The sequence below is a fragment of the Sus scrofa genome, chromosome 7 (genome assembly GCF_000003025.6).
Source record: "Sus scrofa isolate TJ Tabasco breed Duroc chromosome 7, Sscrofa11.1, whole genome shotgun sequence".
Classification (NCBI taxonomy): domain Eukaryota; kingdom Metazoa; phylum Chordata; class Mammalia; order Artiodactyla; family Suidae; genus Sus; species Sus scrofa.
This window is the reverse complement of record NC_010449.5, coordinates 76,871,140-76,894,249: the sequence shown is the minus strand read 5'-3', so window position 1 is coordinate 76,894,249 and position 23,110 is coordinate 76,871,140. Positions and strand designations below refer to the sequence as shown.

At 39.6% G+C, this 23,110-nt stretch overlaps 1 protein-coding gene and 2 gene segments (V, D, J or C); all 3 read left to right on the top strand.

The window, feature by feature from the left end:
- Positions 1-23,110, top strand: part of LOC102158035 (uncharacterized) — a 584,796-nt gene that overhangs the window by 161,761 nt on the left and 399,925 nt on the right.
- On the top strand, positions 7,659-9,716 carry LOC106504482. The segment is given in 2 exon segments: positions 7,659-8,537; positions 8,965-9,716. Coding segments are annotated over 2 exon segments (498 nt in total).
- Positions 14,514-18,043, top strand: LOC110261599. The segment is given in 2 exon segments: positions 14,514-14,866; positions 15,326-18,043. Coding segments are annotated over 2 exon segments (546 nt in total).

The window sequence follows — 23,110 nt, the reverse complement described above, 5'->3', positions numbered from 1 at the left end:
CTGTGGTGTAGGTTGCAGACGCGGCTCGGATCCCGCGTTGCTGTGGCTCTGGCGTAGGCCGGTGGCTACATCTCCGATTCAACCCCTAGCCTGGGAACCTCCATATGCCGCGGAAGCGGCCCAAGAGATAGCAACAACAAACAACATCAACAAAAAGACAAAAAGACAAAAAAAAAAAAAAACAAAAAAAACAAAAAAAAAACAGTGTATAAGGAATTGGTTATAAAATCAGCAGCAATTTTTGATCCAGCCACGGGGGGGCAGCACCTGCAAACATAGACACCTTCCCCGCCCTTTTGAAGATGGGTGAGTGAAAGAGTGGTGAGTCTGATTGGCTGCCTTAAATTGCAGTCACTCCTTTCGCATTTCTTTCCAAAAAGCAGTGTTAGACCACAAGGGTTTCTCTGAGTCTAGAAGAAGTTTATACAAAGGAAATCCACTAGACACGAAGTCAGTTTCAGCAACTCTTTTCTGAAAAAGAAGAGGAAGATGCTACTCATAATACCTGTGTTGATCTTATGGATGCAACACATAAGATCCCGTGAGTCTGGGGTTTCCCTGATTACTTCCAGACACCTCAACACAGTGGAATATCATTTGCAGGCAACTGTAGGAATGAGATTGTCTGGTTGATGGCAAAGAATTTGGGGAATAAAAAAACTAAAAAGGGTGTTGGGGAGGGAGACAAGGAAAGAAGGGGGACATACACAAGAAAAATGAGAGAGACCATAGTAGCTGAGAGGATAGACATCTAAGCGGACTTTCTCTGATGCCTCCCACTGTTTCTCTCAACAGAAGTGGACGGACAGCAGATAAACCAAATTCCTAAATTCTCGCTCCTACAAGAAGGAGAGAACTTCACCACATACTGCAATTCCTCAAGCACTTTAAACAGATTTCAGTGGTATAAGCAGAGGCCTGGGGGGAGTCCCGTCTTCTTGATGTTGTTGACTAAGCCAGGAGAAGTGAAGAAGCTGAACAGATTGACTGCTTGGTTTGGAGACACTAAAAAGGACAGCTCCCTGCACATCACGGCCGCCCAGTCTGCAGATGCAGGAACCTACTTCTGCATGGAGGCACAGTGCTCTGGGAGCACCTGCTGCCTGTCCCCAAACCTCACTGTGGACCCCAGGTGCAGCTCCTCCTCATCTCTCCTCAGAGCAGGAGCCAGAGGAAGCTGAAGTCACAATGTCTATGAAGAAACTGAACTTTTATATTAAAAAATCCGCAGGCTCAGGTAGTCTTAGAGGATTTTACCAAAGATTGAAGAAGAACTAACATGAATTCTACAAATTTCTTCTAGAAGATAGAGAAAAGAAAATAATTCCTCACTCATTTTACGAAGCTAGTATTACCTTGGTACTAAAATCATAAAAAGATCATAAAAAGAGAGAAAACTCCAGAGAAACATTTCTCGTTAATATGGATGAAAATTTCTTAATAAAATATTAGCAAGTAGAATTCAATCATTACATAAAAATAATAATATACAAAACACAAGTGGATTTTTTCAGGAGTGCAAGACTACCTCAATGTTTGAAAATCAGTTGATAGAATCCACCATATTATCAGACTAAAAAGAATCACGTGATATATTAATCTTTCCAGAAAAAGCATTTGCCAAAATTCAACAGTCACCTATGGTGAAAACTCTGAGAAACAGAGGAATAGTGTGGAATTTTCTCAACAGCTAATAGTATGTTTACTTGTGAAGCACTTCCTACGTTTCCCTAAGATTGGAACAAAATAAAAATATTCAGTCTCATCACTCTCGTTCAACATAGTGCTAGACACCCAGCCAGGGCAACAAAGCCATGTAAGGTAGAAACAACCATATAAACCAGAAAAGAGAAGATAAAACTGCTGCTATTTACAGATGACAAAATTGTCCACTTAGAAAATCCCAAGGAATATATTTTAAAAACCCCTCCAAGAACTATTAAGTGGGTTCAGCAAGGTTGCAGGATAAAAGGTAAATGCACACATACACACACACACACACACACACAAATGTATTTCTATATGCAAGCAGTGAACATGTGGACACAAATTAAAAATATAATACCATTTACAATGGCTCAGAAAAGACCCCAAATCCTTAGGTGTAAATGTAACAAACCAAATATAGACCTTTCATACTGAAAACTACAAAAACTCTGACAAAAGAAATCAATGAAGACAAAGGAAGAGACATCCTGTGTTTGCAAAATGGGAGGCTCAGATTAGTAAACATGTCATTTCTCTCCATGCTGATATATACATTTTAGAAAGTTCTTTTTTTTTTTTTGTCTTTTTTGTTGTTGTTATTGTTGCTGTTGCTATTTCTTGGGCCGCTCCCGCGGCATATGGAGGTTCCCAGGCTAGGGGTTGAATCGGAGATGTAGCCACCGGCCTACGCCAGAGCCACAGCAACATGGGATCCGAGCCGCGTCTGCAACCTACACCACAGCTCACGGCAACGCCGGATGGTTAACCCACTGTGAGCAAGGGCAGGGACAGAACCCGCAACCTCATGGTTCCTAGTCGGATTCCTTAACCACTGCACCACGACGGGAACTCCACATTTTAGAAAGTTCTTGCTAAGCTTCATGAAGGATGTTTTTTATAAATCCAGGCAAGAGTATTCTAACACTTTTATGAAAAGCAGCAATACTAGCATAGCTAAAATAATCTTGAAAAAGAAGAAGAAAGTGAGAGCAATCAATCTATCTGATTTCAAACTACAGTCTTCACGATCATAAGGTATTGGTGTATGGATAGAGCTAAAGATCAATGTAAAAATAACAGAGACCCGTTATAGATCCACACAAATATGCCCAGCTTTTCTTTTCTTTCCTTTCTTTCTTTTTTTTTTTCTTTTTTTTTTTGCAAAATGCCAAAGAAATTGAATGGAAGAAAGATAATCTTTTCAATATATGGTGTTGAAGCAAGTGGACATCTAGGCAAGAAAAATGAACTTTAAGTCTCACGCTTTGTACAAAAATTAATTTAAAATGGATCCCAGGCTTAAATGTAAAATGTTAAACCATAAAACTTTTAGGAAAAAAAGTAGGACAAAGTTTTTGATATATAAGTCTAGGCCAAATGTTCTTAGACTTGAAACCAAGAACACAATCCACAGAAGTTTGTGTTTTTATGATAAATTAGACTTCAAAATTGTTATTTTTTGCCCCACAAAAGACTTTCTTAAGAGGATGAAAAGCCAAGTTACCCACTGTAAAAAAGTATTTGCAAACGACATGTCCCATGAAGACTGATATCTAGAATATGTAAAGAACTCTCGGAGTTCCCGTCGTGGCGCAGTGGTTAACGAATCCGACTAGGAACCATGAGGTTGCGGGTTCGGTCCCTGCCCTTGCTCAGTGTGTTAACGATCCGGCGTTGCCGTGAGCTGTGGTGTAGGTTGCAGACGCGGCTCGGATCCCGCGTTGCTGTGGCTCTGGTGTAGGCCGGTGGCTACAGCTCCGATTAGACCCCTAGCCTGGGAACCTCCATATGCCACAGGAGCGGCCCAAAGAAATAGCAAAAAGACAAAAAAAAAAAAAACTCTCAAAACTAAACAGTAAATAAAACAAGCTTCCTCTTAGACCAGGGGCAAAGAGATATTTTGCTAAAGAAGATGTATAGATGTTAAATAAACACATAGAAATGTTAAATAAACACATAGAAATATAACATCATTAATCATTAGAGAAATGCAAATTAAAACCACAATGAGATAGATATCACTACTTACCTACCAGAATGGCTGAAATAAAAATTTTGACAACTCCATCCTTGCTGCTTTTTTTTTTTTTTTTTTTTACCTTGTCTTTTGTCTTTTCAGGGCTGCACCCGCAGCATATGGAGGTTCCCAGGCTAGGGGTACAACCTACAGCTGCCGGCCTACGCCACAACCACAGCAACGCCAGAACCGAGACCCATCTGTGACCTACACCACAGCTCACAGCAACACTGGATCCTTAACCCACTGAGCGAGGCCAGGGATCGAACCTGCAACTTCATGGTTCCCAGTCAGATTTGTTTCTGCTGAACAACAATGAGAACTCCTTGTCTTTTTTTTTTAATCTGTGAAATGTGTTTTTTTTTTTTGTGGGGTTTTTTGTTTTGTTCAACTATACTCTAGTTTTTGTCTTTCTTTTTGAAATTTCACCCATTCTAGTGTGTGTACAGTGGTATCACACTATGGGTTTACTACATTCTGTTGATGAGTAATGATGTGAACACATTTCCCTAAGCTTATTGGCCAGTTAGATAATTTCTGTTGAGAAGTGTCACTTCCCATCATTTGCACATTTCTTAGGTTGTAGATAACTTGTATAGGAATGTTTATGTACTTTGTATTCAGGCTGTTTGTCAGAAATACGCAGCAAAAATATTTGATCCCAGTCAGTACTTTTCTTCTACCCTCTCAGTAATTAGATGTATTTTGTAAAAAGTGCAATTTATTACTTTTTCTTTAATGGCAAGTACTTTTGGTATACTTTTGAAGAAATCCATGCCCACTCCCAAGGTCATAAACTCTCTTATGTTTCCTCTTTTTAAAATTTTTATTCACTTATTTGCTTTTTAGGGACGCACCAGCAGCATATGGAGATTCCCAGGCTAGGGTCCAATCGGAGCTACAGCTGCCAGCCTACACCACAGCCACAGCAACGCAGGATCCGAGCTGAGTCTTTGAACTACACCACAGCTCATGGCAATGCCAGATCCTTAACCCATTGAGCAAAGCCAGGGATCAAACCAGCAACATCATGGTTCCTAGTCAGATTCATTTCTGCTGTGCCACAAAGGGAACTCCTTATGTATCCTCTTAAAAAGCTTTATAGTTTTACCTGTCACATTTAGGTCTCTTATCCGTCTTGAATTAATTTTTTGGCATGGTATGAAGGAGAGAGAGATCAACGTACTTAAAAAAATACACATAACCAATTGCTCTAATTCCTATCCTAGAAAAACCATCTTTTCCCCCAAGGAATTGCATAGGCACCTTTGGAGAAAAATCAATTGACACCATATGTCTATGGGTCTTTTTTTGGATTTGATTCTATTGATTGATTATTTTGTCCTCACACCAATAGACTACTCAGTCTAAATTACTGAGGCTTCATATAGGTTCTCAAAGCTGGAAATTCAAGTTAAACTTTCTTTTTTTCGTGGTTTTTTTCTAAATCTTTGTACCTCCAAAGAGGTATGGAAACAAATTCTCAACTTCTACTACAAAAGGCTGCTAATAATTTGATTGGGATTGTGATGAATGTACAAACCCATTGGGTACAACTGACATCATAACACATGCAGTCTTCTGATTCATATGCTCTCCTCTTCATCTATGTCGATTCCCTATAACCTCTTTTATTAATGTTAAAATTTTTATTCTAGATGTCTTGCATACTTTGTACTAAATTAACTCCTAGGTTTTTTGTAAATAGCATTTTAATTTCATTTTCCAATGTGCTTGACTAGGATCTAGAAATAAAATTGGTTTTTGTGTTCAGTGACTTTGTGAATTCACCTCTTAGCTCTAGCTCTTGTAGTTTGTTTATAGATTCCTTTGTATTTTCTCCATACACATATATATCACTTTTAAGTAAAAGTGGTTTACTTCTCCTTTTTCAAACTTAATACATTTTATTTCCTTTTCCTGACTTGATACCAGAACTTCCAGTACAACAGTGAGTAGAAGTAGTGATAGTGTAGCTGTCTTACTCATGACCTTAGAGGGAACAACACTGAATTTGGCTATTTTCATGGGTACCCTGTACAAGATCCAAGAATTTCTCTTCTATTTCTGGATTTTTGAAAGTATTCATCATGCAATGGTGTTGGGCTTTCATCAGATTCTCTCACTGTTATAAAAGTAAGTTATATACATTATTTTGGTTTTCACCAAATGAAGGAGGATACCCTCACTTCAGATGGTCCTAGAGATAATAGGGTCTCCTAAAGTCAAGACTCTGAAAAGAGCCAATACACTGGACAAGCATATTTTAAGATTTTCCAGGGGCAATCAGTGTTTTTTGTTTCAGTATAATTTAGAATGACACATTATAATGGCCTCTATTGTCTTCTAAAAATAAAGGCAAACCAACAAACACAAAAGTTGTTCATTAAAGTTGTTACTTCTTACTTTTCTTCTGCCTTTTCTTTTCTTTTTGTCTTTTTTTTTAAAGCTTCCCCAGCAGCGGCATATGGAGGTTCCCAGGCTAGGGGCCAAATGGCCTACGCCAGAGCCACAGCAACACGGGATCTGAGCTGCGTCTGCAACCTACACCACAGCTCAGGACAATGCCAGATCCTTAACCCATTGAAGGAGGCCAGGGATCGAACCTGCATCCTCATGGATGCTACTCAGGTTTGTTAACCACTGAGCCACTACGGGAACTACCTCTTCTGCCTTTTCTAATATAATAATATATTTCTACAACTTTCAGTGTTTATTTTTTCTTATATTTTCAGCAGCAGTGCTTGTTGGTTTGTGCGTTTGTGTGTGTGTGTATGTGAGAGAGAGATATTTGCCAAAGAACAAACAGGCTCTCAATGAATATTTGTTATATGAAAGAAAGAAGATTACTATGGCATTTTTCACACATATATTCAGAGTATTATTTTCCCCATCCTGAGCTTAGGATGTTTATTGTCTATTGCTGAATTTTGCCCTGAAATATAATCCTGTATTTATCCTGTTGGAGTCTTTTGTTTAACAAGTTTTTGATATAATTGTAAGAGTGTATCTAGAACAATTTAAAGAGTTACTCAGCATATCTTCTGTTGATAAATTCATGAACAATGACAATTATTAATAAATGAAACAGATAAATGTGACCATAGTCTGGATCAGCTTCTCTCTCTCTCTCTCTTTTTTTTTTTTTTTTCTTTTTAGGACCACACCTGTGTCATTTGGAGGTTCCCAGGCTAGGGGTTGAATCAGAGCTGTAGCCAAAGGCCTACACCACAGCCACAGCAACACAGCATCCCAGCCTCGTTTGCAACCTACACCGCAGCTCACGGCAACCCCAGATCTGTAACCCACTGAGCGAGGCCAGGAATTGAACCCGCAACCTGATGGTTACTAGTAGGATTCTGTTTCCAATGCGCCACAACATGAAATCCCAACTTCTCTTTTAAACATTGACTTTTGAACACAGACTTTTGAAGTAAACTTTAAATATGGGAAGGTTAGTGAGAGAATAAAAATTAAAGAGAAACCAACAACTGAGAATCATTTGACTGAAATAAAGCAATCAAAAATAATTACAACCTTCTGTGAAGTGTTATAGGATCAAGAAAACTCAGATAAGTAAAGAGTTATTACAACCAAGATATTCATCTGAAAGGTCTTTCAAAAGATTGCTGACTGACTTTTGACCTGGGTTTAGCTCTGCAGTTCATTTATTCAGTCACAAGAGGGAGCTACTTCAACTGGAAAGAGTCTTTTCTCCAGGAAGAGAAGCTTATGTTTTCCATTGACAGTCCACTGAAAAGGAAAAAAATGACATACTTTCTTCCTCTTTAGAAAACTTGTACTTTATAATCCCTTGTTGAGGGTGTGCGGTCAAGGATTCAGAGGCCTTTAGCCCAGTAGTCTGGCCCTCTCCAGGTACCTCCCTAAACATTGCTTTCTTTCTTTCCCTCCCCAGATTATCCCTTACCTTCGCTATTCCTGACGCTCTTTTTTACTTCCCTCCCCTAACTTTTTCTATAACACCCACCCACCACCCCTCATCTCACCTGCTTTGCTTTCCCTTCTGTTTTCTCTCTGCCTCAGCATCCTTGGTGCACAGTACCTACAAGTGTGGGCATAGAGACATGAGGATTAAGGACCACTGTTGAAGAAAGATGAGGTGAACACTGTCCATGTCATCAGTTATCAAGAACAGGTGCGTTAAGAAATGTCCAGCTAGATGGTCGTAGATGCGTGAGTCCAAGGACCTTTACATGAACCCTGAGCTCAGGACATGTAGCTTTTATTCCCAATGCTATTGATTTTTCCTGTACCCCCTGAAGACGTTATTGCTTATTTTGGAATCTCACATACATTTTCTGGAACACGGATGGGAATTTTCCTCTCCTTACAACACAGAACTCAGCGAAGTTTTCCAGAAATACTCAGCACTTTCCAAAATCTTCATGAATCATCAGCCAGTTTCTTCAAGGAACAAATGATGGAACAGTAGTTCTGGACAGACATATCATTGTGACTGGAGTTCCTTATCCAGATTCTGAGTTTAAACTTCACAAATGATGGCAGTGGGCACCCTGTGAGATGGGAATGTCTCATCTTCTTTGGGGGACATGACTAAAATAGGGGAGGAGGACCCAGAAAGGAACTGCACTGTCATTGGCTGAGAAGGTCCTGGCAACAACACAGTGGTAGCTGTGCTGGTTCTAAGTCCTTAGTAGCAGCTGTTGCTTCTATTCTCTGGAACCCCTATAAGCCTAAGATGAAACACAAAGACTGAGCTCTGAGCCCATGATCCTGGTTCATCCTTGAAGTATGAGGCTGGTGACTGGAGTAACTGTGTTTCTGACCTTGGGTGAGTGTTCTTGCCACTTTGAGATGAAGGGACCATGAAGGGTCAAATTCTCTATTTCCCTCCCTGCACTTTATTCAACATTGTACAGATGGAATTAAGAACTCATCTATGGATTTTATAGGGAGCGCAAACTTCTACATACAGGTTAAATCATCCATGATCCCAGAGGAGCTCTTAGCAGTATCCATGTTCAAAGAAATCTCTGGGTGTATTGAGTCAAGGACCCATGGAATAGAGCCTCTGGAGTCTCTAATCCTTGCCATGTATCTTTGGCTGCTATAATGAACAGCAATGACATTTTTGCAGGACATAAATAAAAACACAAGTAGGGGCTATAGGCAGAGAGTTAAGGGGGGGTTATGTCCTTGATCAATAGAATCACACTGATTTGTGATCAGGAGCTAATGGCATTTTCTTGACCCCTTAGGAATTGTGGTTGATGCTAAGACCACTCAACTTAGCTCCATGGACTGTGCTGAAGGAGAAGATGTAAAGCTGTCTTGTAACCACTCTACCGTCAGTGGAAGTGACTATATACTTTGGTATCGGCAAAATCCCAATCAGAGTCCACAGTATATCATTCATGGCTTACAAAACACGGTGACCAACAGCATGGGCTCTCTGACCATAGCTTCAGACAGAAAGTCCAGCACCTTGGTCCTACCCAAGCTTACCCTGAGAGACACAGCTGTGTACTACTGCGCCCTGAGACCCACAGTGAGACAAATGGGGCTGCACCTGTGCAGTATCTCTCCAGTGACAAGGAGGAGAGTTGGGGTGGGGAGATGGAAAGCAGTCACCAAGAGCAAATCTAGAGCCATCCAGAAGGAGAGTCAAAGAGCAAAAATTAATGAGGACAATAAAGGAAAGAGACACTGTGGATAAAGAAAGGAAGAAAGGCAGCATGAAGAGAGAGAGGACAAGGAACTTTGCTGCCTGACATGGCTGAGAATTATGAGGAGTCTAAGAATCACAATTTTAACACAACAATAAAGTGAAGAGGTAGTAATTTATCATGGCTCCCCTCATGTCAATAAAATACTGGTTTTAGTGTGTTTGTCTCAACATAAACATTGAGAAAAATACAAGTAATCTAATTTGTCCCACACGCTTCTTTCGTTTGTACCAGGGTAAGTCCAGACTCTGAAATGCCCCCCCCCCTTTTTTGTCTTTTTACCATTTCTTGGGCCGCTCCCACGGCATATGGAGGTTCCCAGGCTAGGGGTCTAATTGGAGCTGTAGCCACCAGCCTACGCCAGAGCCACAGCAACATGGGATCTGAGCCACGTCTGCAAACTACACCACAGCTCAGGGCAACGCCAGATCCTTAACCCACTGAGCGAGGCCAGGAATCAAACCCGAAACCTCGTGCTTCCTAGTTGGATTTGCTAACCATTGCGCCATGACGGGAACTCCTGAAATGCCCCTTTTTAAAAATAATTGTTCCATTTACCAGAAATGAATTACTTTTCCTCTAAGAAAAATTTGAAATGTTTCTGTTGCTAGTCTGGAATATGCATATTTGTGATGAAGAATTTTTTTGGAAAGAAACAAAAATTAAGTGAACATGATTTTTTTATATATCTAGGAGTCCTGCCTCTATAAAGAATTGTCATCCTTTTTGATGTTTCCTAAGCAACATAAAGATCTATCTCATCATTAATGACTCAGACAGAGCAAAAGTGAAAGCCCATGGCTATATCTCCTTCATTCCACACTATCTCCCACCGTCCTCAGAGGAAATCAATTCTAATAGTATAATGCCAGCCTGGTTCTCCCAATTATATATATCTTTGTATGAAATTTCATGCAATTACATGCTCATTTATATACATACACATATACACACAATTTTCTGTGCGAATTGGAGTTACTTGATTTTTTTGCAACTTGTCTTTTGATTTTTGTCTCATAAAGTGTCCTGGAGATCTTTCTGCAGCAGAAAAATGTACAAAGCTCCACTTTATTCCTTTTGATGCCTATTTACTACTTTGAAACATTCCGTAATTTAATTAATTTCTTTCAAATAGATGCAGATGTGTTTCTGTTTCTTTACTGTCAGAAGATTGTCTTATACATCTTTGTACATACATTATTTTTGGTATGTTGGAGTCTAATTTAATGAGATTTATGAAATTGGAATTGTTATGAAAAAGGAAAGGCACATTTAAAATTTTTGGAGAAAGTGTCAACTTGCTCTGCATATGGTGTAAACAATCATATCCCAATCAACAGTGAGTGCAAGGGTACATTTCACATCCTAGATAAATTCAGAATTAGTAGTATTTTTATTTTAACAATCCAAATGTACTCTATTTGTACGCATTTCCCAATCATAGCTCTTTTAAGCAAGTTTTTATTCATATATTGGTACTCTGTCATTCAACTTGGTCACATGCTGATACTTATTTTTTTTAATAGCCATAACTGCAGCATATGGAAATTTCCAGGCTAGGGGTCTAATCAGAGCTGCAGCTGAGGTCTACACTAGAGCCACAGCAACACCAGATCTGAGCCACATCTGCCACCCGTGCCATAGCTTGCATCAATGCCACATCCTTAACCCACTGAGCAAGGACAGGGATCAAACCTGCATCCTCATGGTACTACATTGGGTTCTTAACCTGCTGAGCCACAACAGGAACTCCTTATTTCTAACTTTTGATGATTTTTCTAAATGATTCTTTTTATTTTTATTTGCAGAAATTATTTCTATATTTTTAGATATTTTGCTTTTATATTTGTTTGCATATTTTATTCTAATTGTACCATCTTTTATTTTGTTTATATTTTAATGTGGTTCTCTTTAATTCTTACATTGTAAAGTCTATCAAGAATTTATTCCTTTTTTGCACCCTCCTGCACTGTTGGTGGGAATGTAAGCTGGTGCAATCACTATGGAGAACAGTATGGAGGTACCTTAGAAAACCATACATAGAACTACCATATGACCCAGAAATCCCACTCTTGGGCATATATCCAAACAAAACTTTCCTTGAAAATGAACATGCACCTGCGTGTTCATTGCAGCACTGTTCACAATAGCCAAGACATGGAAACAACCCAAATGTCCATTGACAGATGGATGGATTAGGAAGATGTGGTATATATACACAATGGAATACTACTCAGCCATAAAACAGAACAAAATAATGCCATTTGCAGCAACTTGGATGGATCTAGAGACTGTCATACTGAGTGAAGTAAGTTATAAAGAGAAAGACAAATACCATATGATATCACATATCTGGAATCTAATACATGGCAGAAATGAATCTTTCCACAGGGAAAAAAAAAATCGTGGACTTGGAGAATAGACTTGTGGTTGCCAAGAGGGAGGGAGTGGGATGGATTGGGAGCTTGGGGTTAACAGATGCAGACTATTGCCTTTAGAATGGATTAGCAATGAGATCCTGCTGTATAGCGCTGGGAAATATATCTAGTCACTTACAATGGAGCATGATAATGTGAGAAAAAAAATCTATACATGTATGTGTAACTGGGTCACCATGCTGTACAGTAGAAAATTGACAGAACACTGTAAACCAGCTATAATGGAAGAAATAAAAATCATTATGTATATAAAAAAGAATTTATTCTTTTTTAATACAAATGTAAAGGAAAGCCCTAAATACATTAAATATATTATATCTTTTAGTCTTCTTTACACTTTGCTGAAGAGTTATTCTGAAATCTATGCTAAATATTAGAAAACTAAGCCTCAAAAACATTTAAAAACTTGTCAATAGTCACAGTCCTAATAAGTGTCAGCAGCAACTTTTTATTTATTTTTAAATCTGAGATTATTAAACTACAAAATCTGAGCATATGTTGTTCAATCTTGCCTTACTTGAAGCAAGAATAAAAAGAAAATCCCAAATAATGGAAGTCCCCATTGTGGCTCAGTGGTGATGAATCTGCCTAGGTTGCGAGTTCGATCCCTGGCCTCACTCAGTGGGTTAAGGATCCAGCGTTGCCGTGAGCTGTGGTGTAGGTCTCAGACACAGCTCGGATCTGGCGTTGCTGTGGCTGTGGTGTAGGCCAGCAGCTATAGCTCTGATTAGACCCCTAGCCTGGGAACCTCCATATGCAGCTGGTGTGGCCCTAAAAAAGAAAAAAAGAAAGAAAGAAAGAAAGAAAAGAAAAGAAAAACCCAAATAATGAATCAAATGGAAAGTCAGTGGAATGGATCATAGAACCCACTGAAGAAAGTGATACACATTTTAGAGAAAAATGTTAAGATGTTAGAGTAAAACATTAGAGTAAAAATCATGCATTATGACTTGAGAAAAGCAATGATCCCTAATCCGAAAAGATACCTGATAGCCCCCTAAATATTCACATTGTGGTAGAAACATGTATTGCTGATGGTAGAGAGATTCTAAAGCATCCTTAGCTATGTGCTAGAAGTACATTTTCCCAAGAAGCGAGGATATAGAAGAAATTAGAGCAAAAGGCAGAGAAAATAGGAGAGCGATGTCCAGTCCTTTCATTCACATCATGTTCTTGGATCTTTGCAAAGACTGATAAATTTGTCCTGTTATATAGGATGTGTATGTAAATGTAAATTGCTGTGGTTGTTATACTTTATAAACTGCTTTGGTTCCATGAGTGAAAAATGAGAGAAGAGAGATTTGTCCTCACATCTTGGAAAGCACAGTGGGAGGTGTTGTAGCAGTTTCCAAAGATCAGTGTATCTCCTTCTGGATCCCTCTGGTCACTTTGTCACTTATGTCCTCTTCGTGACAACTTGTGAACTCACTTCTCTTTCATCATAAGGTCATCATCCACAGCCCTATATTTGAAGACACAAAGATCTGAAACACATTTTCTGTCTGTGCAATTTCCTGAAATATCTTCAGTATCTAGCACGGTGCCTGACAAATAGCTAGTGCTCAATAAATATTTATTGAATCAATAAATATTCATAATTTGAAATTTACTGAAAATGCTAGGAATATAATAAATATGGGGTGCATGAGTTAGATCATCCATTAAAATAAAAGAAAGAGGCCACGAACATCATATGGATCTCATAATGAAAACAGGGACATATCCCCAAATCCTCATTTATTCATGCAATCATTAATTCTCCCCGTCTTATTTTCCTTTCTTCTTTTCTTCCCCCTGCCATCTCTCCTTTCCTTCCTTTCTTTACTTCTTTTTCCTGTCATTATTGATGAAATAGGTCCCCAAGTTTTCCTTAAGCTCTTCCTGTGAAACTTCAGTTCACGCCAACACAAAATTCTCTTCATCTCTGCCATTCCTCACAGATTCTACTAAATGATATAAATTTCTCTTGCCTCTGTGAAAATAATACAGTATGTTGTGGACTTTGATAGTCATGAATCAGAGACCCAGTGGCAGAGTAATACCATAGGATATCAGAAAGTCATTGTAAACTAAATAACATACAATGAGGCGATTAATCTTTAATTTTATAAAAAATATGTGGTTTGGGGGTTTTCTGTCTTTTTATGGCTGCTTCCCCGACATATGGAGGTTCCCAGGCTAGGGGTCCAATTGGAGCTGTAGCCGCTGGCCTACACCACAGCCACAGCAACACAGCATCCGAGCTTCATCTGCAACCTATACCACAGCTCATGGCAACACTGGATCCTTAACCCACTGAGCTAGGCCAGGTATTGAACCTGTGTCTTCAGGGATGCTAGTAAGATTTGTTTCTGCTGAGCCATGATGGGAACTCCTATAAAAACAGGTTTATGATAGGATACTTACCATTTCATATGATCCAGAAAATATAGTTTCAAACACAACACAACACAACACACACACACCTACCTACAAATACAGTTTTTGACAAGCCTTTTAAGCAAGCTTGTTAGGATACCAGAAATGAAAAGATGATATGTTTTTATCTTCTGTTATTCTAGCTGAAAATGATAAATTTTTAAAGGTCATATTTTCCATTTCTGATAAGGTCACCAGACTCTCTTAATGTTGATGCTGGTGCATCCCAAATGAAATTGGACGAAACAAAAGCATCATTGAAAATAAGTCACTTTTCTGTCTCTCCACAGGAGGGTAGTATTTCAAAAGGCAAAATCCTTCCCAAAATCAAAGCAGAGTTTGAGATTGGAGGGAGGGGAAGGGAGGGTAGAGGGTGAATGATTCAACTAGCTGCCACACAGGGGCAGCCTTTTCACTGTGATTAAAGTGGGCGGCAAGTGTTACTCTAGCCCCAAAAAGCCTCTTTCAGGAGGGAATCTTTCAAGGGCAACTAAAGCGAGTGACTGTGGTCACCATATGATAAGAAGAAAAGATGCTTCTAAAATTCTCGGCGTGGGTCCTTTGGATTCAACTGGCATGTAAGTTTGAGAAGTTCTCGATTACTTGAATAGAAAAAATTGTCTGTAAATGGAAAATTTTTGAGAGCAGGTTATTTTATGGTAAAGAGCAAAAGGAGGGGGAGTCCCAGTTGTGGCTCAGTGGTAATGAACTCTACTAGGGGTGTGGGTTCTATCCCTGGCCTTGCTCAGTGGCTCATGGATCCAGTGTTGCCATGAGCTGTGGTGTAGGTCGCAGACGCGGCTCGGATCCTGAGTTGCTGTGACCGTGGTGTAGACCGGCAGCTGCAGCTCTGATTAGATCCCTAACCTGAGAACTTCCATATGCTGTAGGCATGACCCTAGAAAGAAAAAATAAAAGCGAAAGGAAGTCTTAAGGGAGGAAAGAAGAAAGGGAGAAAGCAAGATAGGGAGAAGGGAGAAAAAAATCATTTCAGATTGAGAAAGAGTTCTAAGTGCTTTCTGCTTTGTTCCTGACAGGGGAGAGCACCCAGCAGCTGGAGCAGCATCCTCCATTTCTAAGCATCCAGGAGGGGGAGAATTCCACCATGTACTGCAACTCCTCAAGCATCTTCACCAACTTTCAATGGTATAGGCAGAAGCCTGGGGAAGGGCCTGTCTTCCTGATGATGTTAACTAAGGCTGGAGATAGGAAGGAGCAGGAGAGACTGAAGGGTCAATTTGGTGAGGAAAGAAAGGACAGCTTTCTGCTCATCACTGCAGCCCAGCCTGGGGATGCAGGCACCTACCTCTGCGCAGGGGCACAGTGCCCTTGGCACACCTGCTGCCTGCACCCAAACCCTGCTGCAGGTCCCCAGTCACACAACTGCTTCATTGCTCCAGGTTCACCTCACAAATCTCTTGGCATGCAGAAGAATCACTTCTGCTGCCTTTCCAGAACATTCTCAGCCTACACTGGAGGGCAGGATTTATCTGCTATAAGGCAAACTTCTGTAAATGTATTTCACTATTTGAACTAGTGAAAATATGGGTTCACAGCTCCCCCAAGATAGGCAGTGGAGAAAGAAGAGAATCAATACGGAGGATCCCAGAGTGCATCCCAAAGGCCACAGCCAGGAATGGTTAGTACAAGGGGATAGAAATGAATGATTTCACAGCTTTATTGTAGTACCCTTGGGTTGATGAAAGTGCAGTACCTCCAGTCTATTAAACTGGAGTAAAGGGCAGAAGTCTAGTAGAAAATAATTTGAAGAAAGTTCCTACTGTTTTTGATAGAAAGATGCCCAAGGTGTATTCCAGTGACATCCAGCTGTGATTCCAAAGCAACATCATCAGGCATTCACATCGTGGCTCAGCAGTTAACAAACCCGACGAGAACCCATGAGGGCTCTGGTTCGATCCCTGGCCTTGCTCAGTGGGTTAGGGGTCCGGCATTGCTGTGAGCCGTGGTGTAGGTTGCAGACACAGCTCAGATCCCACATTGCTCTCACATGGACCTCTGGCATGTGAACCTCCATAGGCCGCAAGTGCGGCCCTAAAAAGAAAAACCACACACACATACACACACACACACACACACAAAAGCAACATTGCCAGGAGGTGGTTCTGAAACCACTTAAACTTTCATTAACTACAACAGCCTGTATTTGCACAGGGTTTTCTTGGGGATTAGACTTTGAATGACACAAATAGCCTCAAGTTTTCAAGGCTGAAAAAGCTAGAAGTTAACCATTTCCTCCACCTGACAAGCCCTCCATTAGCCCATTTTTCTATTTGAAGCATTCCTGTTTGTTCTCTAAAGCAAGATGTTAGAACACAACACATGCATTTTGACGTCATAAGAACCCAGGTTTGAACTTGGTCTTTAAATCCTGTCTTTGCAATTTTCTAGCTCTGGATCCTCGGGCAATTATTCATCTTCATCTAAGCTTCCTGATAAATACAAATTAGTAAGAATACCTGCCTTGCTGAGTTGCTACAAATTAAATGAGAGGGAAATTTTTAAATTATATGAAATCTCAGGTACAACCTATATACTTAACAAACACCCCTGTAAATAATATTATTACTGCCTCTAAATACATGTTATCCCTCCTGTGAAATTTTCACTGACTCCTCAAGGAGGAATGAGCTAATCTCTGCCAAGTATTCGGAATACTCACCTTAGTAGTCAGGGAGACAGACCCTGTGAGTTGCCTGCCTAATCACTACTTTCTTCTGCTTCCTTTTTAACAGGACTCTCAATTTTGATTTGGACAACTACATCCCCAGCTTTAGAAAAATAATTACATTTCACATCCTTTCTTATAATCAGGGGTTATATATTGCACAGTTCTGACCAATGAGACATCATCAGAAGCCTGCTAGAGATTCCCTGTAATGTGTTTGCTCTCCTGGTACAGGTACCACATCTTCCTGTCCCTCTTTCAATGTTTTTCTTCCTGAAACATGGAAGCGATAACTTTACCATAAAGGGAACCATAGGCATAACCTCCCTCGCCAGTCCCATGCCTGATCACCCTTTAAATGCCAAGTCAAATCCTTTGCCCAGATTTATTTTTACGTGAAAAATTTTAACAAATTATTCTGTGGTTGAGTTTTTTGTTACTTGCACCTAAATGCAATCCTAACTATAGTAGGATTGATATAAAAGGGCTTTGTCATTTTGTTTCCATGTGTAGGTGCAAAAAGAAAGTACAAAATGAATAAGTACTGTGTTTTTACAGAGGGGACCTGCATTTATATTGATCATGTGTATCTTCTTAAAGTATTGATGTTCCTATAATTTTTTATTAAGAAAAAATTATCTTTCGCTTAGGGAACTCATGTTAAAATTTCTATCAATCCCTTACACTCATGGGAGAAAATTCAGTTTTTCATCATAAGTCATAGATGATATCAATCTCCACACAAATGGTTAATACCTGTAGTCTTACTTTTTCTCATTCTTAAAGTCCAAAGGTTATTTTTCTTGTTTTATAACTTCATGTTACCCCAGTAACCTACTGAAAAGGCCTTTGTTTTGAAAGTGGTAAGGGCAAATATAAATTAAAAATTAGAAAAATACATTTTAATTTTAGTTGTTATAAAATAAGAAAAAATAAAATGAGAAAGATCTTTCTCCCTCCTGTTTTGAGTATTTACTTTAGAAAACTTATGAGTTATTTCTCCATCTCATTGAGATGTATGTAAATCTTTTAAGAAGCTAAAGCCTCTTGCCAGTTTCACAATCCAGGAATATATATATATATGTATATATATTTTTCCCCCTTGCCTTTTAGGGCCACACCCTCAGCAAATGGAGGTTCCCAAGCTAGGGGTCCAATCAGAGCCATAGCTGCCGGGCTATGCCAGAGCCACAGCAATGCAAGATCTGAGCCACAGCTGACCTACACCACAGCCCATGGCAACGCTGGATCCTTAACCCACTGAGCAAGGGCAGGGATTGAAACTGCATCCCCGTGGATGCTAGTCAGATTCGTTAACCGCTGAGCCACAATGGGAACTCCAATCCAGGAATATTTGCCAAGCACCTGGGAGCCATCTCTGGTATGTCAAGGAGGACAGAGCCCCACCCCACATGGTCTGTGGGAGGTCAAGAGCCTAACCTCAGCTGGCGCCTTGCTCTAAGTTGCACACTTTCCTCCTGTCACAAGGATATGAGTGATTTTTTCCTTCAGATCAAGGCAATTAGCAAGCACAGGTGGCTACCCCAATGACCAGGAAAAAGTGAGGAAGAAATCGGATAAATTATGCCATCAACTCCTCTTACGCGAGGACTAGTTATTGTTTATCTTGAGAAATGCGTATAATGGGTTGCGTTTGCTTGACTACATAAAAGGGTAAAATTTCTTCCCGTCTTTGCAGTCTCTTGAACGGATTGCCCGTGAAGCACATTACAGTCTGGTTTTAAAATGTATTCAATAACAAAACTGTTTTCTTTCTTTCTTTTTTCTTTTTTTCCTTGTGAAGAAGTGTTCGTGTTGGCCACAGATTTTGTTTTTATTTTCCCAAGAAGATGGACCCTGTCTTTCCATAATCACTGTCCTTACACATCTCTCTCCTTAAAAAGCTACATGACACTGTGAGAAAAGCATGGAATGTTTATGGTTCTGCCACTTACTGGCTATGCAGCATTTATACTAACTCTGTGAGCATCAATTTCCTCATAAGCACTTTGGAAGCAACTGCAGTCTTTACACTGTTATTGTGAGGATTAACAATGTTTTGTGAATTGCCTAACACAGTGGATCCAAAAATTAAAAACTTGAAAGTGGGAACCTCAGCTTCATTATACACACGCAAAACTTCATCCAAGTGCTGCTATATATTCTGTGAAAAGTCATATATACACATGAAAAGGACCCAACTCCCTCTTTCGGGGAACTCACTCTTGCTGGAATGGAAGACAGGCAACTAGTATCTCATGGCCATTGGTCTCCAAGGCCCACAACTTGACTCCCCTGACCTAGAACTGCCATTCAGAGCAGTACATTTTAAGAGTGACTTGGTTGCTGGACAGCAGAAATTGACACAACATTATAAATCAACTATACTTTAATAAAAAAAATTTTTTTTAAAGAGCAACTTGGGCACTCTCCATGCCCCTGAGGCACTCTGTGCCTTCCTGAAAACACAGAGTTGATGCTGAAGACCACACTCAAAAAGCCTGGTTTGGATTACTCAGCCATTAAAATGAACGAAATACCAGCATTTTTAGCAACGTGGATGGACCTAGAAACTATCATGCTAAGTGAAGTCAGCCATACAATGAGACACCAACATCAAATGCTTTCACTGACATGTGGAATCTGAAAAAAGGACAGACGAAACTTCTTTGCAGAACAGATGCTGACTCACAGACATTGAGAAACTTATGGTCTCCGGAGGAAACAGTTTGGGGGGTGGGGGATGTGCCTGGGCTGTGGGATGGAAATCCTGTGAAATTGGATTGTTATGATCATTATACAACTACAGATGCGATAAATTCATTTGAGTAATAAAAAATTTTTTTAAAAAAGCCTTGTTTGGGAGGATGTATTTCTGCATATGAAGTGGTGTCAGCTCTAGGTTTAGTCCAGAAGGAGGCATTCTAATTTGAGAAAAAGTTGGCTAGGCTTTCAGGATTAATTACTGAATTGAAGAATGAAAATCTCCAAAACAGGAAGAGGGTTAATAATTTGGCCAGGGCAGAGGAAGGGGAGAAAGAGAATTTGCAGACCAGAAAATTATAAATAGCATGTTGACCCTGCTTTCTTACTGTCAATTCTCTTTTCTTGTTTCCGAGAATCAAAATGAAGCTTGAAATTAAAAGAGGGCAATTTGTTTCATATTTCTGTAATTTTGTAGTTCCATGAATCCATATTTCTTAGTATCAGAGAACAATATCAGCTTTTACTTATTTGTCCAGAAATTCTTTGCACTCCATGATTGTTATTATTCTCTAAATCATGCTGATACCCCATATAAAACTCAAGGAATGAAAAGAAAAAAAAAAGAAAAGGAAAGGAAAGGAAAGAAAAGAAAAGAAAAAAAAAAAAAAAAAGGAAAGAAAAGAAAAGAAAGGGGCAAATAGAGAAATGGTAAAGTATCCATGGGAAGAAGAGGGTAGAAAAATAAGAAGTAAAAGAAAATGACAGAGCATTGTCTGAACTGGAAATCATTGTCTATGTCAGTTTCTCCATAGCGGCACTATTGACACTTGGGGCCAGGTAATTTTTTGTGGGAAGGAGCTTTCCTGTGAATTTAGCAGAATCCCTGGCCTCTACTCACTAAGATGCCAGTAGCACCCCATTCTTTTCCTAGTTGTAACAATTAAAAATGTCTTCAGACACTGCCAAATGTCCTCTGGGGGGGCAATAGCTCCTGCTTGGAAACCAATGGTCTACATGTTATATTGATAGAATAGGAACTTTTAGAAGATTGATAGATAATAGATAAACAGAGATAGGTATTTCATATAGTTATTTCATATTTTTATACATCTATATATCCTAAAACTTCTATTCTATCATTTTAACATATGGATCAATTAACATTCACTTCCCAAGTCATTTTAATATATATAATATGAAATAATATATGTTATATACATTATATACTGTATGTAATATGAAATAACATCTATGTAAAATATATGTTATGATACATACGCCATATGTATACACACACACACACACACACACACACACACACACTAGATTTTATTAAGCAAAATCTGTAGATTGATAAACTCTTTCATATTTGATTCTTTCTGGACTACATATACATACACACTATTTTTTTCCAGTTCTACATATATAAGTGAAAAAGATCAAGGAAGTAATATTCTTCTTTCTACTATTATGACATATTCCTTATTTCCAAGTGGCTATATATCCTGGACTATTATTACATAATTTGACTTTAATATATTCAACAAGTAAAATACATGGAGTGTGAAAAATGGAGATTGGTTACATGCATATTTGTGTTATTCATATATATTTGTATTATATAAAATGTATGTAATAATACATACTAGTATTTTACATATATGTGTGTGTGTGTGTGTGTGTGTGTATAAATTGAAAACTCAGAAAAGTTTCTCAATCTGATCATGTCTAGGTTTTAGCTTGGTCAGTATCTCTTACCTATGGCTCTTTATGCATATATAAACTGTTTCTTTTTTTCCTCTCCAAGGTACTGTCTCCCCATTCTTCATACAGATTATTCTACATATATTCAAAATTTCCAGAAAAAAAAGATTCTCAAAATCATAAAAACACCTCTTCCACACAACCCCCAACACACACACACGCACACACACACACACACACCCCACAGCGTGTGAAAGGACTAAGTCACAGGCAGGTGGAGCTCCCACTACATGGCTGGGTGACAATGTGTAGGATTGGCTTGCTGGTGAATCTACTTCACAAAACCAATCAGTCACAGGAACAAAATCAATTCCTTGTTCAAGATATGATGCATATCAATATTTAAAGAAACTTGACATCAAGGTGTGTCCCTGTAGCAAAAGAGTAGAGTCATGAAGACACAAATAGGAGTCTTGTTGGGCATCCTGTGGATACAGATTTGCTGTGAGTTAAGAATATCCCAGAGGGAGCCTGGAGGAAGAGCATAGCTGAATTCGGAAAGGGCCAAGGGAGGAAAGGGAAGATGGAGGGAGGGATAGAGCCTGAGTCTCTTGCGCTGTGTCCTCCACCAGGGGGATGGAAACTGGAGAAAAATGTCCTACACTTGGAAAGAGCCACAGCTATTTTTCAGTGACCCTCACCTGTGCTTATTTTTCTCTCTTTCTCAGGGCTAAGGGTGCAGATGAAGGTAGAGCAGAGTCCTGGGATTCTGATGCTGCAAGAGGGGAAAAACTCCTCTCTGACCTGCAATTTTTCTGTCTCCATGACCAGCGTGCAATGGTTCCAGCAAAATCCGGGAGGACACATCACATCCTTGTTGTACATAGCTTCAGGAATACAGCAAAAAGGAAGACTAAAATCCACAGTCAGTACCAGGGAACGGTATAGTCACCTCTACATCAGAGACGCTCAGCCTGGGGACTCAGCCACTTACTTCTGTGCTGTGGAGGCACAGTGCTCTCCAGACACCTGCAGCCTGTACATAAAACCATAGCTGAAGACTTAACCCAACCCTCAGCATTGGAGCAGGCGTCCCATATAATTAGAATTGCATTTCCATTGCCTTGCATCTCCTGATTTCTGTAGAAAGCACCTCTGTAGAGCTACAACTTGACCATACAGTGTAGGCACACACATGGTTCATCTGGAGATCTCTGTGGAGATGATGTTACTAGGCAAAATCTATAGATTGATTTACCCTTTCATATCTGATTCTGTCTGTCTGGAAAAGGAGTGAGCAGCCAGCTCAATGTAGAGCAGAATCCTCCATCCTTCCATTTCTAAGAGCAAGAAAGCAGCAGCCTCACCTATACTTTCTCTTTTGCCTCATTTTATAGCTTAAGTTGGTACAGATAGAACCCTGGGGAAACTCTATGTTCCTTTTTGTGGGGGTGGGGGGCCCACTCACAACATATGGAAGTTCCTGCGCCAGGGATCAAACCCACACAGCAGCAGTGACCCAAGCCACTGCAGCAACAATACCAGATCCTTAACCCTCTGCGCCACAAGAGAACTCCCCTTCATGTTCCTTTTTAAAATACATTTAAATGGAAAAGAAAGGAGGAGCAAAAACAAAGGACCCCTATTAGTGTGAAGGATGGGCAGAGCTTTCCGCACATCAGACCAGAGACTCAATCATCTTCCTCGTGCTGAGAAGACAGAGCTT